The sequence below is a fragment of the Coloeus monedula genome (assembly GCF_965178545.1).
Source record: "Coloeus monedula genome assembly, chromosome: 14".
Taxonomy (NCBI): domain Eukaryota; kingdom Metazoa; phylum Chordata; class Aves; order Passeriformes; family Corvidae; genus Coloeus; species Coloeus monedula.
This window is the reverse complement of record NC_138794.1, coordinates 11,341,632-11,368,677: the sequence shown is the minus strand read 5'-3', so window position 1 is coordinate 11,368,677 and position 27,046 is coordinate 11,341,632. Positions and strand designations below refer to the sequence as shown.

At 43.1% G+C, this 27,046-nt stretch overlaps 2 protein-coding genes across 3 annotated transcripts; one reads left to right on the top strand and one right to left on the bottom strand.

Annotated features, from left to right (window-relative positions):
* The first annotated feature begins 5,298 nt into the window (after window positions 1-5,298).
* On the top strand, window positions 5,299-11,669 carry TIPIN (TIMELESS interacting protein). Of its 2 annotated transcripts, none has more exons than XM_082290481.1 (8): window positions 5,299-5,418; window positions 5,771-5,928; window positions 6,359-6,446; window positions 6,678-6,753; window positions 7,933-8,055; window positions 8,611-8,674; window positions 10,560-10,757; window positions 11,060-11,669. In XM_082290481.1, exons 2-8 carry the CDS (start codon window positions 5,796-5,798, stop codon window positions 11,200-11,202), a joined length of 825 nt encoding a protein of 274 aa, XP_082146607.1. In that variant the 5' UTR covers window positions 5,299-5,418; window positions 5,771-5,795; the 3' UTR covers window positions 11,203-11,669. The 2 variants fall into 2 exon arrangements, with proteins under 2 accessions (XP_082146607.1, XP_082146608.1); XM_082290482.1 differs by having other exon boundaries at window positions 5,395-5,422.
* A 438-nt stretch (window positions 11,670-12,107) lies between these two features.
* DIS3L (DIS3 like exosome 3'-5' exoribonuclease) lies at window positions 12,108-26,538 on the bottom strand. Its single transcript, XM_082290424.1, has 17 exons — window positions 26,322-26,538; window positions 23,670-23,823; window positions 22,815-22,943; window positions 22,122-22,257; window positions 21,185-21,361; window positions 20,193-20,271; window positions 19,144-19,323; window positions 18,430-18,599; window positions 17,944-18,105; window positions 17,025-17,272; window positions 16,158-16,250; window positions 15,089-15,622; window positions 14,205-14,359; window positions 13,928-14,106; window positions 13,445-13,590; window positions 12,699-12,873; window positions 12,108-12,629 (listed from the first exon to the last, which is right to left on the bottom strand). Exons 1-17 carry the CDS (start codon window positions 26,464-26,466, stop codon window positions 12,318-12,320), a joined length of 3,174 nt encoding a protein of 1,057 aa, XP_082146550.1. The 5' UTR covers window positions 26,467-26,538; the 3' UTR covers window positions 12,108-12,317.
* Between the last annotated feature and the right edge of the window lie 508 nt (window positions 26,539-27,046).

The window sequence follows — 27,046 nt, the reverse complement described above, 5'->3', positions numbered from 1 at the left end:
AGCCCAGGACACGTGGGGCCTGTCACCAGCCAGGGCTGGCTCACGGGCCAGCAGGGCACGTCACCCCTTGGACAGGATGACTGGGCGTCCTTGCTCCAGTGGGCTCTTCTGGGGTAGCAAAATTGCTTTGAGATCAATATATATCCTTGCTACAGTCAGTAGAACGTGTTCTTCCATGTCAATTCTCTTTCCAAGAGGGAGAATTTAAACATAAAGATTCTGTCGTTTAGTTGTGGACCTTGGAGGGGGCAAGGGGCAGGATATGGAATATTAAAGCACCCAATGGCCCTGTTTGGATAAGAAAACCAATCTGGACACACACATGCATTAACTATGACACATACGTTAATAATATGATAAGATTCAGGAGGTAAAAGGAGTTCCGGGCATTTGACTTCCGTGAACAGAGTGACGTTATGATCCTGACTCTACTTCTGAGATCTGTAAAGAACTTTGCTAAAGTTTTAGTTGCTTTATAAGATTAATTTCTCATTGTCTGACCAGCAGAAGTCAGCTGAAAACTCTTTTAAGGCCTGTAGGAGTTACACAGTGAGAAGGGCTTGCGGAATTCTTCTGATTTCTGACACAGCTGAGAAATTCTTTCTGCTGCTACTGTACATTTCTGTACCACACAGTGCTCCATCTGTCAACAAACCTAACACATTGAGCAGAAAAAACTCTGCAGTTACTCATAAATTTGCTTAAGTAATAAATGAAACCTCTCACAGACACACGTGAGTCAAGAAGTGAAGCAGCACCAAGTAGCTCAGCACTAAGGTGGAGGTAATGGCTTGGTATGGGTAAAAGAGTGAAAAAGCAGTTTCTTCAGCAGTTCAGTTTTTTTCCTGAGATTTCCTAATAGTCTTTTTCATATACAAGACGTGAATACACCACTTGAATGAATAATATCTTTCCAGCAGTGGACAGGTTTTATACTCCAATGAGTTGATTCAGACACAAAAAGAAGTGTAGAGTAAATTTCATAACAAAATTTATACTGTAAATACTTTGGATAAAGAACCAGCCTGAATTCTGTGTAATTTAAATTTTTTGTGGTTTGCAAAAGTAAAATTATATTTTAATCAAAGTAATCATTAATGTTTTTACAGAAACTGAAATGATGAACAAAGTTCCCCATATATAATGCAAAAATGCTAAATATTTCCTATCATCTTACCCATTTCTAAAGTATAACAAAAAAAAGATTAAATTATTTTTTTCACAGCTTTGCCAATAAAAACATATTCCCTCCATCCAATTCCAGATATTAAGGGACAGCTCCCTCCTCTGGAGCGCTTTATCCTTGCACTGAGAACACTGGACTGTGGAATTACCGATTTCATTAATCTCTTTTAAAATCCCTTTGACCAAAGCACAAAAACCAAACATATCTTGGATTTACTGTATCTAGAAATAAATTCACAGGATTGATGCCACTGCAGAAATAATTTCTGTGCTGTCCTCTGTAAAACAAATAGGTTTAACTTCAGGGCATTTGTAACTAAAAATTAAGTACATTTCCCCAGCCAAAACAGAACACATGTTTTGGGAATTTGAATATTCTCCATGGAAGGAACTGTGTTTTTCTCTACAAACAGGTGTTTCTGGAGGTGAATCACATAGGAAAAGATGAAGAAAAAATAGAAGCCACTGTAATTTCAGTGAGAGGCTTCTGTGCAGGGAGACTTTCTGATTTATTGATTCCACCACGGCTTGGAAAAATAGAAATAATTTGTCTCTGTAAATAGAAGGGGAACAAAGAAGCTTGTCTTCATTACCACTTTTTTCCTCTTATAGAAACTGAAATTTTGCCTAATTTCTTGCATGAAAAGAAAACCACAATTACTATATAGATCAATTGCATCTAAATTAAGCCAACTTTTCAAACTCAGTTGTCACATAAAGCTGCATATTTTACTGCCAAAACATAGGCACACAAACTTCTATTTGCAAGATTTAATACTTAATCAATTTAGTGGTTAGCACAGCAAGTTAGGGAAATAATTAGTCCCATAAAGCAATGGAATTTAAGAAGTCTGGTTTGAATTTGATTGAAATTGGCCAACAGGATCAGAAATTATTTGAAGGGAGCTGACAGACAGCCTGACAGAACTCACAACCTGCCTTGCACCTTATTTCCCTCAAGAAACAGGGATTTAAAAGAGCACTGTGCATCAGAACACAATTTAAATGCTTTGTGATATATTAAAAGCCTATAAATTAATGTTTAAAGTGTCTGCATAATATAAAATTTAGATTAGATTAGCAAGGTATAAATATAAATAAGTATAAATCACAAATATCTGAAATTTGCTTAACCCTTAGGATGTGACTTCCCACTAATACAGATACAATGGGAGCAGTTATGCTGGGGGTTTATGGCATGAACAGCTTTGCCAACATAGTATTTGGAGGTTTTTTTGCCGAGCAAATGTTGCTCCCTTAGGAATAAAGCCCTTCAAGCGTGGAAGCAGGCAATTATCCATTTGACAGATTTGCTTTGCTGTATATTACGTGTAACAAAGCAGGAAATGAGACTGAAATATAAAATAAGGTGCTAATTTTCTGCAGTTTTTCTAATGAAATTACAGGAATCAAACAGAAACAAGCAGTAATATTTCCTTTTCACCTAAACTAGAAACCAGAAGTGTTTTCTAGAATAGAGGCAACCTGTGGGGGGTTTTTTGTTTGTTTTTTCCTGACTTATTATTTTAGCAGCATGTGGCTGGTTATTCATTTCCTGAGGAAAAACCAATAATCAATGCCTGCCAGCATTTGCTTTTTATTTAATTAGGAACATAGGACTGGAAAGAACCACCTAAGTCATCAAGTCCAGTTTCTAATTAAACACTCTTCAAAAATATTGATTCATCAAAGTTGCATAAATATGGTGGGTTTTATAACCCTGCATCTTCTGCAGAGATTGTAAGTGATCTTCTGCTTTTTTTGTTTGTAAGGACTTTTAGTACAAAGAGTGACTATTATTTTCAGTACAAAGAGCTCATTGTGTAGATATTTGATTTTCAGTAATTTCATATGACACAATTACAATATTTTGTGCTGGAAATTAGCAGCACTTGATCTAAGATTATTATTAAATCTCTGTGTTAATTTTCATACTTCAACTGCCTCAGTCGATTGAAGAAATTTTCCATATCTAAAAAGATAAGATAAATGGATTCAGTGCTAAAAAATCCATTAGTATGTTCTCCCTATATTTAATGTATTCTTGATGCTGCAGCAATGGGGAATACACATTTTAAACATTAACTGTTAAAATAATTTTAACCAGAAAGTAACTGCAATTGATTTTGTCATATTAGAAGGAATACATTAAATTATCAGAAACATTGTATGTCAAATTTGAATTTATAGAGAAATAAGGGGAAACCAATTCCTTTAATGGATTAATATTTTACATTAATTTATATAGTTTTGTTTAAATGAAGAGACTATAATTTAAGTCAGATACATTTCTATGGACTGAGCCGTAAAAATATGAGAACAATTTACAGCTCCAACTGCATTGGAGACGGGAGCCTGGAGCCTCTCCTGTTGTTCCTGCAGCCCAAATCCTTACATGGCATTTTATGTGCACAGCTGCCAAACCTCTGAGGGCTCTGCATGTTTATTCCAGCCTGGACAACTGCAAACTGTTCAGTTTTAAATTACCAGAAGGGTCTGTCTGGAGATGAGCTCGGGATCACTCCCTGTCCTGGTCCTTTCCTTTGAGACGGGGTGAGAATCCCTGACCTGGACTGGGAATTGTGTGGCCACAGGAAGAGAGCAGCAATTCTGGCCCTGTGCTGGGCACTGGGGAGGAGCACCTCGAGTGCTGTGCCCGGCCCCTCAGTTCAGGGAGGACACTGAGGGGCTGGAGCATGTCCAGGGAAGGGAACGGAGCTGGGGAAGGGTCTGGAGCCCCAGGAGGGAGCTGGAAGCGGGGCTCAGCCTGGAGAAAAGGAGGGTCAGGGGGGACCTTGTGGCTCTGCACAACTCCCTGATAGGAGGGGGCAGCCGGGGGGGTCGGGCTCTGCTCCCAGGGAACAGGGACAGAATGAGGACATCGCCTTAAGCTGCACCAGGGGAGGTTCAGGTTGGACATCAGCAGGAATTTCCTCACAGAAAGGGTAGTCAGACTTTGCAAGGGGCTGTCCAGGGAGGTTTTGAGTCCTCCTCCCTGGAGGTGTCCAAGGAACACCTGGACATGGTACTCACTGCTCCGGGCTGGTGATAAGGTGGGCATTGGGCACAGGTTGGACTTGACGGTCTTGGAGGTCTTTTCCAACCTCAGTGATTCTGTGATTCTCTGAAGCGACAGGGGGCTCAACAGGCACTATTTTAAATCCCGTTTCTGGGGGTGACTCATCGTGGGGCTTTGTAACATTGGATACTTCAAATTAAACACTAATCCTAAAGCACGTTTTCCCTGACAAGACAACACTACAGGGGGCTGGAGGTGCTGGTGGATGAGACATTGGACGTGCCCCAGCCATGTGCAGTGGCAGCCCAGAAAGCCAAGTGTATCCTGGGCAGATCCCATGGGAAGGGCAGCAGGTGAGGGGGAATTTTGCCCCTCTGCCCTGCTTAGGTGAGATCCCACCTGCAGAGCTGCCCTGGCCCTTGGGCCCGGCACAGGAAGGGGAGTGAGTCCAGAGGAGGCACCTAAATAATCAGAGGGATGGTGCACCTCTCCTATGGGGAAAGACTGAGAGAATTGTGATTGTTCAGCCTGGAGAAGAGAAGCTTTGGGGTTACCTAATTGTGGCCTTCCAGTACATGAAGGGAATTTACAGGAAGGATGGAGAGGGACTATTTACAGGGGTCTGGAGAGACAGGACAAGGGGGAATGGCTTCAAACTGACAGTAGGTTTAGATGGGATGTTAGGATGAAATTCCTCCTTGTGAGGGTGGTGAGGTCCTGGCACAGGCTGCCTAAAGAAGCTGTTCCCTCCCTGGAAGTATCTAAGGCCAGGATGGACAGAACTTGGACCAATCTGGTCTAGTGGAAGATGTCCCTGCCGACAGCAAGCGGGCTGGAACGGGAATGAGATAATCTGTCCTCTCCCTTCCCACCCAGGCCATTCCCAGGTCGCACGCCCAAGCCCTGCGATCGCCTCAGCCGCCCCGCCGCGCCCACTGCGTTTTGGCGCCAAAACCCCTGAGCCGCCGCGGCCGGGAGCTCGCGAGACACGGGACTCTCGCGGGACTTGGCGCGCACGGGGGTGGCTCCGGCCCCTCAGCCCGCCCCGCGCTCCCGCACGGCCGGAGCCGCTCGGAGCCGCCCGAGAAAGGGCTCTCGAAAGAGTGCTCTTGCTGGAATCGGCTCAGCCCAGCCCCGCTCCGGACGAGGTCTCTGGAATTAGCTTCACTTGAGGAGCCGGAAAAGGGGAATCCTCCTCCAGGCGGTGTTTCGAAGTGGGTGAGCTGTAAATTTGGCGAATTGCCACCTCGAAGCCTTTGGTCAGGGATGTGAGTAGCACGCGGCTCCATGGATAAGCGCTGTGGTCAGAAATCCCTTTATTTTGGTTTATTCCTGCCACACCCAAGTGATTTTGACGAGTTGAAGCATGACTAGCCCTTATTTTATTCGGCTCAGCGAGGGTGGGTTGTGTTATCCTCTGTATGGTATCTGCTGTTTAATTTGCGGGATGATCTGGCTGGCGAATCTTTTTCTGAAAAAACTTAAAATACTATCTATAATTGACGTTTATCTGCCTCTGTGGAAGCCTCGCTGCTTCTCTTTAAATGCTTTTGCTGTTTTCTGCAGGAGGGCAAAAAAGGCTTCTGTGGCAATGATAGATCCTTTAGAGAACAACTTGTTTGATCTTCCTGATTATGATAACACTGAAGATGAAACGTTCCCACCTCTTCCACCTCCTGCCTCTCCGGGAAGAGACGATACTGAATGGGCTCAAGTTAATGGAGGTGAACACCCGTGACCCCTAAAAATCCCGTTTGAATGCTGTGCAATCGAAATTATTGGTGTTGAACTTCACTGCATTGAGCTCACTGCATAAAAATAGGCAGAAAACAAAGTGTAAACTTACATAGTTAATCATGGGATGCTTTCCAGCTAGTGGGAAAAGTTTATTTTTGTAGATTCCATGAAAATATGTGCACAAAGGAATCTTTATTAAATTCAAGCTCTTCTGACAAAATGTTGGTAGAGGTAATTATACAGCAATGATCTATTACTCTTTGTGACTTGGCTTCTAGGAGAGATAAGAGTATTGGATGCACTATCAATGCACTTATCAGAAATACAAGTAGAAACTTAAAATGTACGCAGTGCAATTCTAGGTGATGGCAATTGCATTGAATGCTTAAATTATGTCATTTTTTTCCCCGGATCCAGATGGAAACCAGCAGTCCCAAACAAAGGATTCTGCTGTGACCACACAGAAAGCAGTTAAAAGACCAAGGCCTAGATTAGATGCCCAAAGGTAACTTTATACAGAATATTTCTTTGTGTGATGAGTTTGGTGTAGGGCTGTGGGAGAATGATTAAGGTACCTCTAAAACTGGTCTAAGTTCTTTATAATCAACAGAAAGAATCCAAGCTTTAGGCTGTTTCAAGGAATGTGAGCGTTTTTTCTTTGTTTGGGTTTTTTTACTTGTTAGTTGAAAGAAAGAAGTGTGGGTTTCAAATAACTTTGCCCATTTCCTATTCTCAGGTTAATTTCAGAAAGAGGGCTCCCAGCCCTGAGACACATGTTTGACAACGTGAAGTTCAAGGGTAAAGGGCACGAGGTAAGACCTGGTGAGCTTTTGTTTTGTTTCCTGGGAGGTTAATGTAGATTTGATAGAGCGCTGCCCATCTGATACGGGGAGAAAGCTGGTTAGCCAGCTTTCCAGCAGTATCTGAACAAACTTGAATGCTTTAAGAAAACCCATCTTTGATCATAAAATTCTTTTCCTCAACTCTAAAAGTAGAACATCCCATCTGTGACTCTTGTATTGTCCATAGAAGTAGGGTTTTGAATTTCAAGGTTTCAAAAAAAAAAAAAAGTGTGACATACTACTTGAGCAAAGAAAAATCAGGACTTTCACTACAAGCTTTCTTATTGTTTTGGATGTGCTTAAACATGCAGAGCTTATTTTCCTTTACATGTCATTATAGAGTTCGTTGCAGACAGGTGAGGGTCAGTCTCTTCTTCCAAGTAACAAGCAATAGGACAAGAGCAAACAGCCTCAAGTTGTGCCAGGGAAGGTTTAGATCAGTTATTAGGAAAAATTTCTTCACCAAGAGTGTTGTCCAGCTCTGGGCAGCCTGTGCTGTGGACTCTTCATCCCTGGGGGGATTTCAAAGACATGCAGATGTGGCACTTGGGGACATGGTTTAGTGATGGCCTTGGCAGTGCTGGGGGAGTGTTTGGACTCTGTGATCTTAGGACTTTTCCAACCCAAACAGTTCCATGATTCTCCTTACACACTTGCAAGGAAACCTGTGCATCTCTGGTTTTTGGAGAGCATTCATGGTATAAATGTTCTCCTTACCACTGGAGGCACAAAGAAACTGGGCAGTAGTGCTGAAAGGTACAAAAATCTTTCCTAGATCAGGTTATTTTGATGTATCTGCATTCTAAACATAAGAATCAATGCCAGCTGTGCCCCTGTGGATTTATTTCAGCCTGGGTTCAGCCCTGATTGTTTAAGGACAATGCTTCAGGACCTGGCAGATGTTTTACAGGATATGCAAATACTCCCCTGAACTTGTATCACTGCTGTTCTCATAGCCTGAGATTATGCTTACACACTGGATTGTGGGAGGAGGAAGGAAAGGTTACCCACACATTCATACTGCATACATTTTCCAGAGACTGTCAATCTGCAGATGCTTCATGTTTTCAGGATTTAGTGTCCTGTTTACCTCTGCAGTCTCCTGACTTTGTCAGGTTTAGTAGCTGGGTGTTGTCTTTCTTGCTCTAGGCAGAGGACCTGAAGACACTGATACAACATATGGAGCACTGGGCTCACAGACTGTTCCCAAAACTGCAGTTTGAGGATTTTATTGACAGAGTGGAGTCTTTGGGAAACAAAAAGGAAGTTCAGGTATGAATTGTTTCTGTCAGTTTCTCTTCATGCTGTTTGGAATAGTGCAAGTGGTACGTTTAGGAGATCAATTATGCAGCAAAAGAAGACTTAGGTTGTGCATACTGCTAAGAAGTATAATGTTATTTAAATTAATTTCTCTCAGTTTAGAGCTTTGTCTGGTATTTAAGTTTAGATACAACCTTTATGTATTTGAAGTAATACTTTGGAGAATGCTTCAGCATTTTCAGGACATCTTTAACCACAGAAAGTTGCTTAAGAGTGCTGGAACTGGGTGGGTTTGGGGGTTTTGTTTGGTTGTTTTTTAATGTTTGAACCTGCAAAAGAAGACTGGTAAAGAATTCAGCTTCACCTGGCTGGGTGATAGATGCAGGACTGGGAAGATGATCCACAGCATTGAAGGTGTGTGTCTCAAATGGACACTGAGTGAAAGGAGTATTTTCTTCAGAGTAATACAGCATAAAATGAAATTGCTGTGGTTTTCCCATACTCCCAAAGTTGAACATAAAAACTTGCTACAGATGAAGTACCAGTGTTTTAATCTCCCATTTGCAGACCTGCCTAAAGCGGATTAGACTTGATCTTCCTATTTTACATGAAGACTTCAAAAATAATGAAGGTATGCTCTCTCTGCTGTTTGTTCAGTACTTCAGTGCTTAAGGTTATCTACTTCCCTTGCACTGACCAGAAGTGAATGGTCATGATATGCTTTTCTCATGCAGAAGAAGTTGCTGAGAGGTCTCTCCTTTAAAACCAGGCTTCTGTGAATCTTATGATGACAAAACTGAACTGGTACATAAGTATGCACATACTTGCACATAAGTATGTGAAAATAAGTAAAATTGTATGGTCTGCTGAAAGGAAATGGAAAATGGGTATTAATCAGCATTGTTAGAAATATTCTTCAAAAAAACCCTCCAGAAATGCAGTTATTGAGCACACAGGTTTGTGTTGCACTCTCACATGAGTGCAGTCTGGAGAACTCTTGGATCCTACAGACGGAGCAATCATAAACATCCTCCAGGGAGTTGCAGTGCAGTCAGGGTGTGGTGCCCTTCATAGGCAAAGTACCTGCTAATGCGGGGGGCACTGTTATGTCTGTCAGTTCTGGCACACAGCTGCTGGGAGCATTCCTTCTTCCAGGATCAAAACCCAGCATTTACTGAGGACATAAGTCAAGAGTCTCTTCCAATCAGATAGAAATTAGACATAAACAATTTTTTAATTAAAAGAGGAAGCTTCATGTGATAGTTAGAAACTTTAGTAGCAGAAAGGAGGGAATTTCATTGTCATTCCTAAGGACCTTGTGCAGGTTTTCATACCTTCACTGTGAGTGTGATAGTCTTGAGAGTGTTATCTACCCATTGTCCCGTTTGTCTTCATGTGAACTTCAGCCAGTGCGTGGGAATGGTGTTTTGGTGGATGAGTTGATGAGTGGTAAGATCTGGCCTCAGCTTGCGCCAGTTGGTGACACGTGGCTGTCTTCACTGCTGCTGCATTGGTGAGAACTGCACTGCAGCCAGAAGCAGCCACGGACAGCAACACGAGTGGTTCCTGCCGACAGGGTCTGTAGAGTGATCAGATGTTCTGTGCGATGGTTCCATACACTGGGCTTTAAATGTGTTGTTGAGCTGCACCTGAACTGTGTGACTGAGTGCACTGCTACATCTGCCCAGCCTTCAGGGGAAAAGCTAGAGCAGGCATCTCACAGGTGTGAAATAAAAATTCAAGCTGGGGCATTGTATTAACAACCCAACCCTTTTGTCAGCTCACCTTTCTATTCACAGGCTTAAAGTGGTGCAGAGGCCTTGGGCACTCTTTCGAGAGTGCTCTGCTGCTCTCTGGGTGGTGAAGCTTGTCTAACTGAACTGCCTCCACCTTGCACATTTCAGTGCTGGCAGATGAATAAATATCTCTGTAATAGAGCACACTGAATTCAGAACAGTATTCAGTGTGTGTGTTCAAACCTCTGCTTCACAGAATGCTGGAAGGGTTTGGGTGGGAAGGGACCTTAAAACCCACCCTGTTCCATCCCCTGCCATGGGCAGGGACAGCTTCCATTGGTGCCATCCAGCCTGGCCTTGAAAGGTTGGAATTCCTGTAGCTACTCCTGCCACTTCCTTAAGGAGAGTGTTTTATTAGTAGGGTTGGGAGGAAAATTACCTGGCCCTAAAGATTGCCTGGAGTTCCTGTCCCTTTTGACCCTCCAAGCACAACTCCTGTTGCTAACTCAGTGAGCTGTGCCTCTTTACACTCAGGCATTGATTATTCTGTGTGTGTGAGCTCTGAGCACTTGTTGTGTCCTTTGAATATTGGAGATGTGGGCCTAGGCAGAAAATTGCCCATTAAAATTATATTATACAATGATCTTCAGCTGTCAATACAAAATGTAGATCATAGAAATGGTTTCAGAATGTTCTCTTGACTGACATGTAGTCAATCTCTATGGGTTAAAGGTGTTGATTCTGCTCTTCTTCCCCCTGCCAACCCTTGTTTTTAACCAGAAGGAGAAGGGGAAAGCAATGGACTGGATCCAGCTGCTGAAGATGCACATTCCCACTCTGGAAATGCAGAAGAACTGAATTCCCTGCCTGGTACAACTCTGACGGAGGAGCAGCAGGAGCGGATGAAGAAGAACCGGCAGCTGGCCCTGGAGCGGAGGCAGGCGCGGCTGCAGGGCCACAGCCAGTCCCAGCACCAGGGTAAGGACCCCAGTTTCAGTGAGGGCAGTAGCCTGAGCTGCTGGGTCATGGCTCTGATGGCTTTTCTAGTAAGTGCTGTAATGTGTAACTCTCATATTTTAACAGTTTTCCTGTAGTTAAACTCCAGAGCCGTCAGTGCTCCCCTGCTTGTTGTGCCAAGCTGTGACAGTTTTGCCTTGGTGAAATGCAGCTCACCTTGTTATCTCTGAGCTGCCTTTGCCACAGACTGGGATTCTGGTGATGGAACCATCAGTTAAACACAGCAAGTGTCTGCTTATGGTTTTTCTTTCTCTCCTCAATAGAGCTCCCCAGTAGTTACTCAGAAGAGGAGTTTGACAGCCCAGTTATTCAGGATCCCACTGGCCTTATTGAAGACACTCAGGTTCCTGCAGCCAAGGATGCTCCCACAGATGAAGAATTGGAATGTGCCAGGGAAGAGCAGTAACTTCCCCACACTGTGAATGCCTTTCTTGACCAAAAGACCCTCCTGCTTTAAGTACTGTCATTATACTGAAATGTTGCTGGCTCTTGGCACTCCAGAAGCTTCAGGGAAGTCTTTCCCATGGCATCACTGCAGGACAGAACTCTTCCCTGGAAGCTGCAGAGGAGCAGCTCCATACACCAGCAAACAGAACAAAGTTCTTCAGTTGCACTTGAGCCTTCTTTTCCACCTCCCAAAATGTTTTTTTTAGGAAATGTTTATGAGTTTTTGGACCGACTTTGAATATAGTTTATAATTTATGTCAAACTGAATTAACTGGGATGTTGATGGATTAAGTTGCTATTAAAGTTGTGGGTTTGGGTTTTTTTTAACAGGTCTTTTAACAGGGATACTGGTTTTTTTTTTTTTAAACTGCTTATCCATTACTTATATATTTTTCTTATAAAATGGAAGCTATTAAATTTCAGAAGTCAAACCTGAAATTCTTGTATGAGGCTCTTACAAGGCCAGGCCTCCCACACTTCCCCATCCCTTGGGTCAGACATCTCTCCCCAGACAAGTACCTCCCCTCAGGGAACAAGACCTTCCTTACCTGATCCTGCTCTCTGCTTGAAGCTCTGCTTCATCCTCTTCTTAGAGTCTTGTTTTTCCTTACACAACAGCTTTTCCCTTTTGTGGAATGAAGGGGAATCACCCCTTCCAATAGTAAAAAGTACTGAATTTCTAGACACTGAATTAAGCCACTACCCTCAGGGTACCAGGTGTTATTTTATGAAGGAATTTGCTTTTTATATCCTTGTAGGGAAGAAGGAGGTATTTAGGTTTTAAGAACCTAATTTATGGACAACATGAGCAAAGTAATTTTTTGAATGATACTTAAAATAATTCACAGCCCAGTGTCTTTAGTCTGAAATATGAGCTTTATCAGGTAAAAAATCTTTTCATAACTCACCCATACCCATAATCAGATAAAAATAATTCTTATTTAAAATAGACATTGAGCTTAGTAAAAGAACACTTGAATATTTAAATAAACTGCTTTTTAAAAAATCCCCCAACCACTTGTGCACAGTGAACAGGAGCAGGACAGCCCCAGGCAGCCGGTGGCAGGTCCCAGTTCACATCGTGATGTCCTCTGTCACATCCAGCAGTGCCAGCTCCCGGATCTCCTCCAGCAGCTGGTACAGGCTGGGCCCCTTGGTCTGGCAGAACTCCTGGGACTCCTCATCCATCACTTCCACCCTGGCTCTCTCTTGGGCACGCTGGGTTTCCTCTGCAGACTGGCTGACTTCTTTCACCAAGTCAGATTTCACCACATGGAAACTCTTCTGGGCGGCCTCTGTGTCCGCAGTGTGGTGCGGTGCGTTCCTGATGATTTCCAGCTTGATAGTGTCAGCGTGGCAGCGGGAAGTCTGCACAAGGATTCTCACCTGGAAAGCAATATTTTGTTTATATTTCTGATGGTGCTATTTCCTTTTCCTCCTCTCTGAGATACTCACTGTGATGTGATCGAAAAGGCTCAAGGTCACTGAGTCTCCAGTAGTTGTAGTGGAGGTGATTTTATGCTGAGAGCGATGGAGGGACCCAGGCTTCCACTGGCAGTTCCCAGCCCCTTGACAGGAGATGACTAAGCCCTCTTTGTTTTTCATGTAGGCAGCACCTTTGATTCCATATCTACAAAAAAGCAGAGAAGCTGTTCTAACCGTTTTCAGCTTTTTCAGGTGTCTTAATTTTGAAACCCACAGGCTGGCTGGGATTGTAGAAAAGCAACAGGAAGGGGTGGGCACGGCAGCCTGATAATCCTGCTCCAGGGATGCTGATAGGTGGTGCCACAGAAACCCAGATTTGAAAACAGCGTGGAGACAGTGACTGAAGTGTTCTGAGAGCAGTAAAGCAAAAGTGAAATAGTCAGTGATCCATTATCTTAGTGCTGGGTGGGGCCTGGAATGGCTCAGTGATGGGAAAAGAGCAGCTTTACAGGTTTTTCTGGACAGACAGTGAGGAAACAAGTTCTCCATTAAAAAAAAGCTACTTGAAGAGCAGCAGCATGTTTGCCCTGGGTTCTCTGTAAGGCAGCCTTTCCTGGCTGGGGAGCTTCTGGCTCTTGAGCCTCACAGCCAACCCTCTGGAATGCTGGAGATGACACATCTGCATTGAGCTGGTTTATACCCAGGCTGTGCCCTCCCAGCATTCCAGTAACACCAGGTGTTATTTCCCAGCCCATTCCCAGCCGTGCCAGGCTCACCGGGGGACGAAGACGAGCACGCCGTTGGTGCGGATGGAGTAGACGACCCCGTCGGCCACGCAGCGCTCGTCGCTCTCGGCGCTCCTGTCTCGGAAGTACATGCACTGGAAGAGCTCTGTGGACTGCTTCTGAGCACGCTGCGCTGCCTGTGAGCACCCCGCACACAAAGAGAGACAAAAACCTACATAAGTATTCCAACAGGCGTCTTTGGCTTTGATTTCCACAGCTGCTTTTTCCCATTATTTACTCCCTTACCTGTCCCCTAGAAAAATTACAGCTAAAAGAAAATCTTACATGAAGTACAAGTGAAATATGAAGGCACTTTTACAACCACTCTCAGAAGAAAACTGATATTTAAAAAAACCTCAATGCACTACAAATAAAAATAAAAGTAAATTGATACTCTTAGTTCCCAAAAGCACAGTTGGGACTAGTATCCCATTCCCTAGGGCACCATGGAGACTCCCACAAGGACCCCCTTACCCGATTCCTGTTATTAATGTGTCTGGACAGCTCCTCAAGATACTTGTTACTGATTATGTTATCCTTAACATCCCCTGTGGTTCCCTTCAGGGTCGCTGCCATCAAGAGCCTGTGCACAACAATGTCAGCGTATCTCCTGATGGGAGAAGTGAAGTGAGTGTATTTCTCTAGGGCCAGCCCTGCCAAGAGAAAGGAAGAGAGGTTAGCAATCAAAGCCATCATGTGCCTCCTGCAAGAGTCCAGAAATCACAGCAAAGGCAGAAGAATGACCAGGTACCATAATGATGAAACTGCTCCTCGGGACAAGAACCAGTTGAGAAGTATAGGGCGTTGGACATGGCGTGGGTGGCCATGGAGCGCAGCAGTTTGTTCACAATGGGATCCGAGGGGTCGTTTGCTCTGTCCAGAGACTCAGCCAAAGCTTTGTTAGACCTGTCGAGAAGGTCATAATGGCTTATAGGTAACAACAGCATAAAACCCACATAGAAGTTAATAGTTACTCATAAAAAAATGGCAAGCAGAATGATATTGAAACTTTCAATGCAGTTTAATAACAGCTCTGCTCTAGGAAAATGTTTAGAAAAAACCCAGTTTTCACCCAGTTTTCTGCTGCAACCTGGAGAACCAGGGACTGGAGCAAAACCCCTTCCTATGCAGTACAAAAGAGAGAGCTGGTCCAAAACCTTTGTGTCCAGCACAAATGGGACAAGGTGACACCCAGGTCACAGAGGCTCTACTGATGCCTTTCACCATGGCCTTCTCATGTTGTCTTGACCAAGTAATTCTGAATTATTTTGAGTCATTTAAAATTACTACACTGCACAGAATTAACCTAATTCAAACCAGGACTCTCTTACCCAGGAAATACAGTGCAAACAAGGCCACTGCAAGAGCTTGACCACTGCACAGTGACTGAACAAATGCTTTATCTGAATATGTCTAAAATTATTCAGCCACTGCCACTTGCAGTACAGCCAGCAGAATGCAGGCAGCTTCCCCTGGTCAGAACATCATCAGAAAGGTTCTGATAAAATTTGTTTCAAGAACTGCTATGCAGTGTCTCTTAACATTGATACTTGGAGCTGAATTGTTTGTAATGATAATATGGCCAAGTAGTTAACTGCTTAACTTTAATTACAGAACTTTAGTAATAAAAGCTACCGTGTGTCTATTGAGAAGCCTTTGGCACTGGCACATTCCCGAAGCTCAGTGAAGAATTCCTGTCGTGGTGGAGGGTGTTGCCGAAGCAGAGCTTGGTGGGGAAAATCCTCGGAAATTCTTTTCGCCACCCAGTGGTTGGCCAGGATCATGCATTCCGCCACGGTCTCGTGCACTTCCAGCGGCTGCTTGGGAATGAGGTCATGAATATTCCGTCTGTCATCCAGCTGCACTCGGATCTCGATCCCTTCCAGCTCCAGCGCGCCGCACCTGTCCCGCTTAGCTCGGATGTGTCGTGCTATGTCGGTGAGCTTGGATATGGCCCAAACCAGCTCAGCCAGCTTCTTCTGCCTCATTCCTTCATCCAGGCTTTTCAGTTCCAGGATATCCCCCACCACACTCGTGTCTCCATCCAACAATCCCTGTGCTGTCTCATACTCCAGCTTGTAGGCAGAGCGGATGAGAGTTTTGGTGTATTGAACCCTCAGCGTCTCGTACGATTCCTTCTCCAGCTCCCACAAGACACTCACAGCGTATCTGAAAGACAACACCACAGTTCTGACATAGTTCTGGTAGACTTAAACTCCCATTTCAAGCACATTCAACTCTTTTATAGACTTAATTATGGTTGTGGAAGCATCTTTTTCTTCATGAAACCAGTGCTCAGCAACACCACTAAATAACGCACTTGCCTTTCAGTCTCATGCATCACAACTTAAATGAGGACCAGCTACACAGCAGTATTTTCAGTTCATCTGCTGAAGCAGAGTACCCCTAAGGTATAAGGTCTCCTTTATGTTAAAGCAGAGCTACACTGTGATAGTTACTTTTATCTATTTTTATTTTATTAGTTAGATGCATTCACAATGAACACCTCTGCACCCTGCATATCCTCATGCCAGCAGCCAACAGAGCCTGTAAATTGATATAAACTGGTCTGTAAAATTCAGCCTACCTGTGGTAGAACTGAAAGGTAATTTCTAATGTACACAATTCTTCCAGTTGATGATTTAGTAATAATGCAAAATGACTTGTAAAAGTCTCCCTGCTCAGAACAATTCCAAACCCTTACCTGTCCACTCCACTGAGGAGGGAGCACACGTCAGCACTGAGGACAGAGGGCAGCATGTCATAGCGCCGATCTGCTAAGTAATACGTGGTAGCCCTGAGGAACAAAACACAGTTGCTGTTCTCACCAGGACTCCTGGGTCTGGGGTGTAAGCATTGCTTCATAGTCTGATTTTAAAAGGTTATTTCTACAGAACACTCACAGGTGCAATACCAAAGTAAAATTATTTAAATAGCTATTTGTACAGTATAACCCTAATTTTGCCTTTCTTGGTATTTCAGCTGCCATTAAGGGCAGAACCAGGGCTGGACAAAATATGCTCACTGAAGAAGAGGTGATTTAATGGGTACATCAAACATCTCTGCTGCCTACAGTTCATACTTCTTTGCATCTACAAACAATACAGTTCATGAAGTGATTCAGCAGTTTAAGTCCAAATAGCGACAATAAAAGAAAAAAGGGAATGAAATATTTGGACATTAAAAGACAAGATTGAATATTAAAACATAAGCCTGACAAATACCTCTGGAATTAAATTAATGTGAGACTTAATTCCATTTTGTGGGTGATCATCTCCCTTGGAATACAAACGAGTGGTTTTCAAAAATACTTCAAGTCACAGATGTTAAATTAGACTCTAAAGCAAAGAGGAGTGATGAGGGAAAAATAACCTTATACTATAACTTTCTGGAAAATGTGTCCAAATAAAAGCAGAATATAATTAGTTATAAAATAGTTTAATTAGCTTTAACAAGTCTTTAGTAAGACATGAAAGGTGGAAGCATGTTTCTTTCCTTCCAAAGTTTCCTAAAGGTAGCATCACAAACTTCTGAGCTTCATGAATTTTCTAATTTTCAGAAAATAACTTACCTTGCTCTGGCCTCAACGTCAGTGTAGGAATTTGCTGCCACAAAGTGAGTCACATCTGCAATGTGCACCCCCAGCTCGAGATTTCCATTGGGCAGAGTCCTGACAGAGAGAGCATCATCCACATCCTCGCAGCCCTTGGGGTCAATGCTGAATATCAAGTGGGTATCTCTCAAGTCAAGGCGTTTTTTTTCCTCCTCTGGACTCACTTTCCATGGATTCTTCGGAGAACTCACAGGCATTTCACTCATCTGTACAGAAATATTGTTGAACATAAATTTATATTTTCTACAAAAAGATACCAACTAATTAGATTTAATTAGTTTTTCAAGTTCTTCTTGTGTTTAATTTTCCAAGTCCATTACATTTACTTTATGGAAAGTATGGAAAAAACTGAAAAGAATTCTATGTGCATTAGTAACCAGTGTTATTACTGTGGTGATACTGCAGCTCTGGCAAATATAACCACTACATATTGGTTTTTTACAGTCTTTTTCTTTCAGTTAATTGTAGGTATAATCAAAACAGTTACCTGAGAAAGCTGGATCCTCTCCCAGTTGAAAACAAAGTATTTAATACAGTAGGAGGAGGACTTTAGGATAAGTAGCATAACCACACACTAAAGACAGAAACATCTTAAAAGCCTAGCTCAAATTTGCATTAAGAGTTTGTAATCTTTCCTCACAGCAAATGGATTCTATTAAAATCGCTCTTGACTTGAAAATCCATAGTATCAATAGAACCACTGATCCAAAAGATTCCAGAAAAATAAACTAAAATAATAATAAATTTTCAGCTTTCAAAATGGGCTTTCAAAAACCCACTGGCAACAAAGATGTTCGGCTGTAAAAGGGTCCCTCTCTTTGAGAAACAAGGCCCTGGAAATGAACAGAAAAGACTGGATCTGATCACAAAGACAAACCTGGATTTCTGAGAAAGGGGCAGCAGAAATGCTGTTCTCCACCAGAATTGCTGCAACTTCCCCCTCGAGATCTCCAATTCTCCCCAGAACTCTCACAAAGTGTCCGTTTGGATAGAGGGAAGTTGACTCCCAGGAATCGATGCGCACGACAACTCTGTACTCCTGCAGCAAGGCAGCTCTGTTAGAACAGCACTGTGCCCCTTAAAAGTACAATTTGTATACCCCTAACAGGACCTTTCGTTTATCAGAAAAAACCCAAAGCAAGTGGTATGTAAGCGTGGCCAAATTCAGAACTCAAATAAGCGTCTTAACCTGAAGTGGTTCTGACAGGAATTGAACACAATCCTTCAAGGCAGAAATTGAACCCTCACAGACTTCACTTTAATAGTTTTACCACGTTTTTGTCAAAGAAAACATCATTAGAGCATATAACACCCACACAGCTTTGTAAGAACACGGAACAGAGAAACACTTCAGTTAAATTACCTGTAATGCTTCAGCCTGCTGAGTGCTGATCCGGATTTTGGGAATTCGGTAATCCCAAGGTGTTACAAGGACTTTCTGAGCATTTCTGCCCTGGGACTGGCTCTCTTCTTTAGAAGGGAAAGTGACCACATAATCCCTCCAGTTCTTTTGGATGATTCCAACTACTTTACCTTTAAATAAGGAACATTGTGCATTAAAGAGTTTAACAGGAGCAAGAAAGCAAATATGTGGGACGTACAGGAGATTCATTGCTTCATAAAATGAACTGATGTGTCCCCAAATCTGTGTCACAATTGCCAACAACATATGGTGTGCAGACAATACAAGCGTGTCATAAACTATTGTTGGCACAGGAAGATTTTAATGAGCTTTTATTTATATGGAGACTAACTCAATGTATAGATTTCAATTGATACATAAATTATTCTCACTGCTGCTGAAACATGGCCAATTCTAGTAATACAGAAAACTTTTAACAGCAAAGAGCAAAACAAAATATCATTTCCCTACAAAAAGAGAATTGACCTCTTAAAACTTTTAGCTCTGACCTCAACAAAAATTTAAGATGCAGCTATAGCTGCAGAGTAATAATTTCAAACGAGACTCTAAGTTCCCAAAGTACCCAGGCATGTCACACTGGGATACTTCTTCACCTAACAATTTTTTTTTTTTCGTTATTTATCAGCAGGGAATTAAAAGGATGCTTCTCCTTACCTGTGGGCATAGGGTCACCTGTGGTGTCCGCAGGTGCTTTGTCCTCAGTCTCATTTTCACAGAGGGCAACAGTCCTTCCTTTCCATTCATGCACAGGGAGCAACTCAACCACCACCACATCCCCGTGGATTGCACGATTCCGAGCCTTGGCCCCATAAATAAGGATGTCACTTTGGAGTTCTGTATTTAAAATAAACAGAACTATAATCTGCTACAAAAATTCAAATCCGTCCATTCTTGGCAGCATTCTGCTGAAATAACAGAAAATTACTTTTCCAATATGATTTCTTCCAAAAAGGACTACTGGTAAGTAATTAATATTGCAAGGAAAGGAAAACCTTTTCCTCTTTTTTTTTTTTTTTTTTTAAGGACCTATTAAGGAATTCTCTAAGTGAACTTTTGGATAAAAAGCAGCATAGGCTGGGATGAGTTCATTGTTCTTAGGCAGCAGCTTTAAAAACACACAGCATAGTTAAATTGGGAAAGCCACTGCCACAGGATTCTGGGCAGGGTTCAGAATAAAACAAGCTTTTAAAAAATAATGAGTATATTGAGCACTGGTTTGACTGCAGGGTCTGTCACAGGAGCATTTGAAAGTAGTTATTAGTGAGAGCTGGGCCAATGTGTCTGTGCAAGGGTAATGGACTGCTCCTTCAAAGGTGTTGATTAGTAACTCATGCCAGAGAGATAATCCTGGATCAGCTTGATCCAAAAGGCAATTTTCCAATTATGTTCATGAAGACCAGCTTCCTAGTCCTGCCAACATCTATGCAAACTCTTATTGCAGTCAAAGGAGTGGTCACCTGAGGTTGGAGCAAAGCACAGGGACAACAATTTGCATCAGCATTTCACATTTCACTTCAGAGATGCAGGGAAACAGGACAAGAGGCCAAAATATGGCCAAAGGTGCTAAGAAAGAGGAAGGAGTTTTCCTCCCAAGTTCCACCCTCTGGTTAATTTTCAGCCTCATTTCTGGCCCATGAAAACCACACAAGCACTGCAGTGTCTCGGCCTTCATCTTGATTGATAACTGAAAACCGGCTCCTCACCTGTGTCTTTGCTGCCAAACCCCTGAAGCCGAACAAAAGCTTCCAGCTGTGCTCGGTGCTTATTGACATTCAGTGTACCCTGAAAGAGACCAATAAACCAATCAACAGAATGGAACAGTCACCCTAAAAATGGACAACTTTAAAGGATAAAAATTTGGGGTTTGCAATTTTTTTTTACATGACTTAGTTTTTATTGATCCGTAGGTTATTTTGAACACATTCTCTCTATAGGGGGGAATGCAGGATGTAGAACTTTTAAATCCTGAATTTATTTGTAAGACGGTAGACGACATTTTATTCCAACCACAGGCAATGTAAGATTACCTTTGCTGCCTGCTTTAGCACAGAATCTGGCATTATTCCAACAAGAAAGAAAAACCTCTGTCTTTCTGTTCATATTTTATTCCTGCCTCGCTGCTGGAATTGCCAAGAAAGAAACAAATTACTGGCTCTAATTATTTAAATTATTTTTGAAAGAAGGACACTTGTCTACCAACAATCCATATTAAGGCCCTGAACAGCCATAAACCAGTAAATTAATTTCATTGACTGAAAGATGTCTGTGCAAATGAAGTTAGAACTGCTGCCTTTGTGCAGCACTATTTATATTTAAGAATGAGGTCTCACTGCTTCAAATCACACCTGGTCTCTCGATTTACAGGTACATCACATATCAACCTGAAGAAAAATCCATAGCACATTTCACAACCTCAATAGCCAATTCTTATTTTAACTTCTCCAAGGAAAAAAAAACCTCAAAGCAAACAAACAAACAAACGACAACAAAAACAAATCCACGTGTCACAAAAAAGTGTAGGGGAAATATTTTGAGAATCCTAAGAATCCTAATCCCTTCCATCCTCTTGCTTTTTGTTTCCTTTCCCTCTTCCCACCATAGCCATATTTCTTTCTCTAATCACTCTAATTCAGGCAACTAAAGGGACCAAGTACAAGACTGCATTACTCTGTGTACGTTCTCTGCACAAAAATACCTGCAGGTATCTTCCGGATTTGATCCCAGACTCCAATATTTCCAAAGGTAAGTGCTCAGGATATTCTTTTCCGTGGTTCTCTTGGCTTTCGCTCTCCCGTTCACGCCGAGCTTGGGCTATGGAGTCAAAGAGTTCATGGGCAGCCTTTAGGTCAGGCCAGAAGTTATCCAAGTAATTCTGTATGCACAAATATAAATAAACAGGAAAGTATTTAGAGACCTCTGTTCTTTTAATAATGCATTTGGAAAGCCCATAATGGACAAGAGCTATCTCACACTACATTCAAATAGCACTTCCAAATGGTAATGATGAGTCTGCTCTAAACCCCACAGATCTGTCCCAGGTTCAGCCTAATCCACTCTTAAATGCAGTAAAGGTAAATCAGTTTGGTGCTGTTTTTATTCAACATCCTTTCACAGCTAAACATAAACATCCCATCCCCCCATCCCACTGAATACAAGTGGTATCATAGATGGACACCAAAATGAAGAATGAATTATCTTCTCAGGCTTCACTGTATCCTCAGCAGTCCAGGCAAAGTAATGGGCAGAACACTGCTGATGGATATTTAGGCTACAGCTGCTTATGGACTGCTTGCACTCCAGATTTAGACAGCTGGCTGAGGGAACTGATCACTGCTCATCAATGCCAAATTCCTTAAAAACAAGGAAAACAAGGAAAAGGTCTCCTAAGAAAGATGGCCTCTATCCTCAGAGCTGCTTTTTATCTTTCCAACTCTCTGCTTTGCTCACTGCCACTGGTTATTCCAACATTCTCATAAGTGACATACTTGCTTGCTTTGATAAATGGAGACATGAGTTACCATCACAGCTTTCTTGAATGTAAACTCTGACATGATTTGCAATATACTTTAATGCACTTGCTTCATCATTTTGATGGGACGTAAAGGAAACCTTTTATTTTTCTGGCATGTTACCTTGAAGGAAATCACAAACACTCCTTCTGTTTCATTTCCGTACCGCCTGATAGCATCTTCATCTTCTGTTACCATAACAACTGGCATCTGACCCAGGCAGTGATTGTAGTACCAGGCTGCTGCACTGTAAATATTCCTAGAAAAGCAAAGTTTGAAATAAGATTTCTGGCATAGCTCATTTGTTACTTGCAAGATTTTGCTGGCTTTGTATAAACAAGATTTTGATTTAACACCCAGACTTTTAAAAGATATACACCCAGCTGCAGGAACATTTTTCTGCAAAAACGTTTATGTGCCATTCTTAAGCACCATGAGAAGAGAGGAAAATAGAATGTTTCCTCCCCAATATATCCACTTGTGCCCTAGCTGCAACACTATAACAAAAAGTTCCTCTGAGTGAAAGCTTGTAAAAAGCCGCGCTCAGACTCCAGTGCTACAGTGTAACTTCAAACTGATCCAGCTTTTTCCTTAGCATTATTGCATTTAATTTAGTACATTTTGTCTAGTTCCCTAAGAAAACAATGTTGATACTTTTGTAACCATTAAAGCACAACACAGACTTTCTGTGGCTGTGAACTGTTACAAAGCTAAGCAGAACAAGAGCATGAACTCTCAGTACCCACTGCATGCTCATACTCCTAAATACAAAGTCATGATGCTATGCAGTGTGGCACTGCAGAGGTTCAAACAAACCTGGTCTGCCACTTCTCCATGGATTCTCCCTTCTCCCTTGGCAGGTAGCAGTGCTGGTGGAATTCATTAGCAAACACAGTACAGTCATGACGGGGATCCTTCAATAGATTCCGTAATTTGTTGTACTGTCTGGAATGAAAAAAGATAAATATATTCTTGTGCTTTCTTTTGATAATGCTGTTTTAACTCCATATGAAAATACAGCTGAAAAACTCGAGGAAAATTACTGTCATGCACAGAGAAATGTATTCATTACATTACAACACTGATGATAAATCCTGAACCATCAACCACAAGCAAGTTTTTTATGCTTCTGATTTTAAACATACTTGTTTTCCAGTGAGCCCCACAAAATACCCTAAGTGTTCAGGAACTTATTTGTTTGTCACTTTTGAGACAAGGGCTATTTCTTCAAAGGCATTTGTGCTTTAGAAATATAGGATGGCCTTGAGAGCAAATTTTGCTCTGAAATGCTATGGCAATGCCCAGGTTAATGTCTGGTGAGGTAAGTACCATACAACAATATTAATTGCTCCCCAAAGAGAAGTGCTCAGGCATCAATACAGCAAACCAAAACCTGTCCATAATCAAGCTGTGGGCACATGATAGATCATTACTGCAAAGTCTCATGAATTCCTGTCACTGGCCATTTGATTAGCTAATAATGATACAGGTTTCATACCTCTCCTATTGAGTGAAAACTATGCCAGGCATTGATGTCCACGGATCACAAAGGATCCCAGTCCTTGCCCTTCTGTAAAACTACATTAAGACACTTGAAACAAATTATACATTTTACAAATAAGTATTTTTACGTCAATCTTAATAAAAAATAAGTTCTTATGGGGTAAGTACCTGCGTCCTTTCTGATGTTGCACAGCCTGACAAGCTGTTTGCATGAAAATAATTCCTTTCAGCTCCGGAAATTCCAGAATCTCCAGGTACTCCTGAACAACCTTGCAGTCGGGGACAACGTAGTGTGTGACATCGTCTGATAACAATTTGCCGTCTAAAAGGTAATTCAGAGTTTAAAGGATAAACTTTCAGTTGCAATACTGGTTTCTTGAAAATACTTTCCGATGTAAGAATTAGTTGTGTCTTCTCAAATGGGTACATTTCTTTTCCTGGTAAACAATATTATGGATATTATGGTACAATCCTGTGGTACAGTCCATAAATCTGTGACAAAACCCTTTTACATCCACTGATGCCAAAATTTAGTGCAAATTCTATCCAAAGGAGAGAAAAATAATCCACTTTCATTATGAAAAAGCTATAACTTAAAAGAGCGAGGGTTACAGTTCTTTCTTCTCTGCTTCCATATGAAAAAAGGGACTACATATCTGGCACAGAAAATCTTTTCATGGAATTTCCAAAGGCTGTAGAATTATGAGCAGTTCCTTTACCCTGCTCTCACAGCTCTCTGTTCAAACACACCATTTACAGCAGGCTCTTTACATAAAAGAGCACAGGTAAGGGTACATGTAGAGAAAGCCACTGCTACTGCAAAGAGAAGAGGTTTTTAAACTTAAACTATTAACCATCGATGTTAATTTTCTTTATGGAGACTCTCTCCCTTAGGAATATGCCATCAAAATACCACAGCAAAAACATCACAGACGACATCTTAAAACGTACCTCAAAATTAATGAATTTAATTGCTTTTGGTATTTCAAAGATTCCCCAATAGCTTTCAGATGGGAGGGGATTTCCACTGTATTTTCTCTTAATACCTATTTATTCTTTATCATAAATACTGAACTGTTGAACTCACCACAGTGCAGGCAAATTATATAGAACAAAGTATATAGGTATTGACAAGTAAGGTTATTTTCATGTATTTCTTAGAAGCTGACATGGGACAAACTTTGAGCTGCGACCACAAGAAGTGAATCCAGCTAGCACAACTGTGCTCAGAGTAACTTGGCCTCATCTCACACTGAAGGCTTATAATGGATGATGGCAGAACACATACAAGAAAGCTAATATTTATTAATAATTCAGAAGAGCATTAAAAGTGAAATGTCACTGGAAGATTTATGAGACCTGCCTATGCGAAGCTATCCTTGCCTAACCCATACATCTAGAAGAGAACGACTTCTAGGCAGCCACAGCTCACCCTTACAAGCACCTGCAGATGTGATTTTTGCAGGCAGTCTCTCACAGGGCAGGAAATAGATTTGCTGAGCACACTGTGTAGAGTCGGGAAGGAAAACAAATATTTTGCTCACATCTGGGTTACCTTGAATAATTACATAGGGACATATTCTGACAGACACCTGTAGCACAATCTACATTTAAGTGCAAAAGAGGGGAAGTTAGGCACAGCAGGAGAGGTTTTTTTCTGATATGTGCCTTTAAGTTATCCTTGAGGAATTCATAACCAAATGCAGTATTTTAAGGAGCAGTAACTATCACTAGTCCTGATCTCCTAGATAGCAGTAATACAGTATAATAATATAATCTAAGCAATACACCTTTTGCCCTCTGTTGCAACAGGAACCTAAATTAAAAGTGAAAATATCTATGTCAATCACAGTTCCAAAGGGGAAAAAAAAAAAAAGAGTTACAATTCTCAACCTTTTCTTTTAAGCAAGCAAGTCATTTGGTCGATTTAAACAGGTTGGATATTATGTTTGTTATTTGCCAGTCACTTTCCTGCATCAAATAAATTGTGGTATTGAACAACAACCCAAACTGAAATATCAATCAAAGCTCAGGTGATGATCTATGATGCACATAACAGCACCACAGTACGTAAAAACAACAACAAATGCAGACATCAGAGCCTGGCAGCCTTCCCGTGTCTGAAATGCCCTGATATAACATAGGCAATTACATTTAATTACTGAACAGGAATAGCTGCTGATGCAGAATTACAATAGCTTCAAGATAATAGCTTGGCCCCATTGTAATACTTAACAGATATGTATAGCATTTAATTCATGCTGTAAACCACCACCCTTCAGAAATTAATGCATTTTAAAGGATCTTTTAAAACAGGAGAAGTGTAAAAATTGAACAACCCTTTAGCCTTTTATCACTGCCAGTAAACTGTTCACAGTTAAACCCTCTAACAATCAGCTCCTCGATTCCTTCCGCTCTTAACGCCTCGTTGATTTCTAAAGGATCCTACTTTAAAGGAAAACTATTGCTATAGAGGCGATTTGTTCAGCACCGTCCGGACACCCCAGCCCGGGGATCATCCCCCCCGCTTCAGGGATCACCCCAGCCCGGGGATCACTCCCCACCCAGGCATCACCCCAGCCCAGGAGTCACCCCCTGCCCAAGGATCACCGCCAGCTCAGGGATCACCCCTCGCTCAGGCATCACCCCCGCTCAGGGATCACCCCCGCTCAGGGATCACTCCCTCCTCAGGGATCACTGCACCCGGCTCTGCCCCCCGCGACCCGCGGCCCCGGGGGACGCTGCCCACCGCCCCAGCCCGGCCCGCGGGCGATCCCGACTCTGTCAGCGCGCACCCCCGGCTCCCCCCAGACCCCTCACCGCGGGCACAGGCGGCGCGGCACTGGGCGCTGCGGCACAGGGCGCTGCGGCACGGCACATCGGGGCGCAGGTAGTGCTCCCGCACCACCCGCACGGCGCGGCCCTGCTGCCCCCGCAGCTGCAGAACCTTCTCCGTGCGGAGCATCGGGGCGGCGAGGACCGGCCGGGAATGGCGGGGAATGGCGGGGAATGGCAGGGACCGGCGGGGACCGGCGGCCCCGAGGCCGCGACTGCCGGGGCGCCTGCGCGGGGCGGGGCGCGGGGTCACCGCGCGGGGAACGGCCTCAACCGAGGGGCGGGAAGAGAGCGGGAGGGGCGGGCTGAGGGAACCGGGTGGGGACGAGCTGAGGGAACCGGGGCGGGCTAAGGGGCCTCGAGCTGAGGGAACCGGGGCGGCTGAGGGACGAGCGGGAGCGAGTTGAGGGAGGTGGAACTGGAGCTGAGGGGCAGCGGGAACGAGCTCAGGGCACCGGGGCGGGCTGAGGGAACCGGGGCGGCTGAGGGCCGGGCGGGAGAGAGCTGAGTGAACTGGAGCTGAGGGACAGCGGGAACGAGCTCAGGGAACCGGGACGGCCCTGAGGGGCGGGCAGGAGCGAGCTGAGGGAGCCGGAGCGGGCTGAGGGAATCGACAGGGCTCTGAGGGGTCGGTGAGGTGAGGGCTGAGGAGGAGCCCGACCAGTGCAGGCGCTGAGCCCCGAGGGAGCCCACGCTTGTGAGGCTGGGTG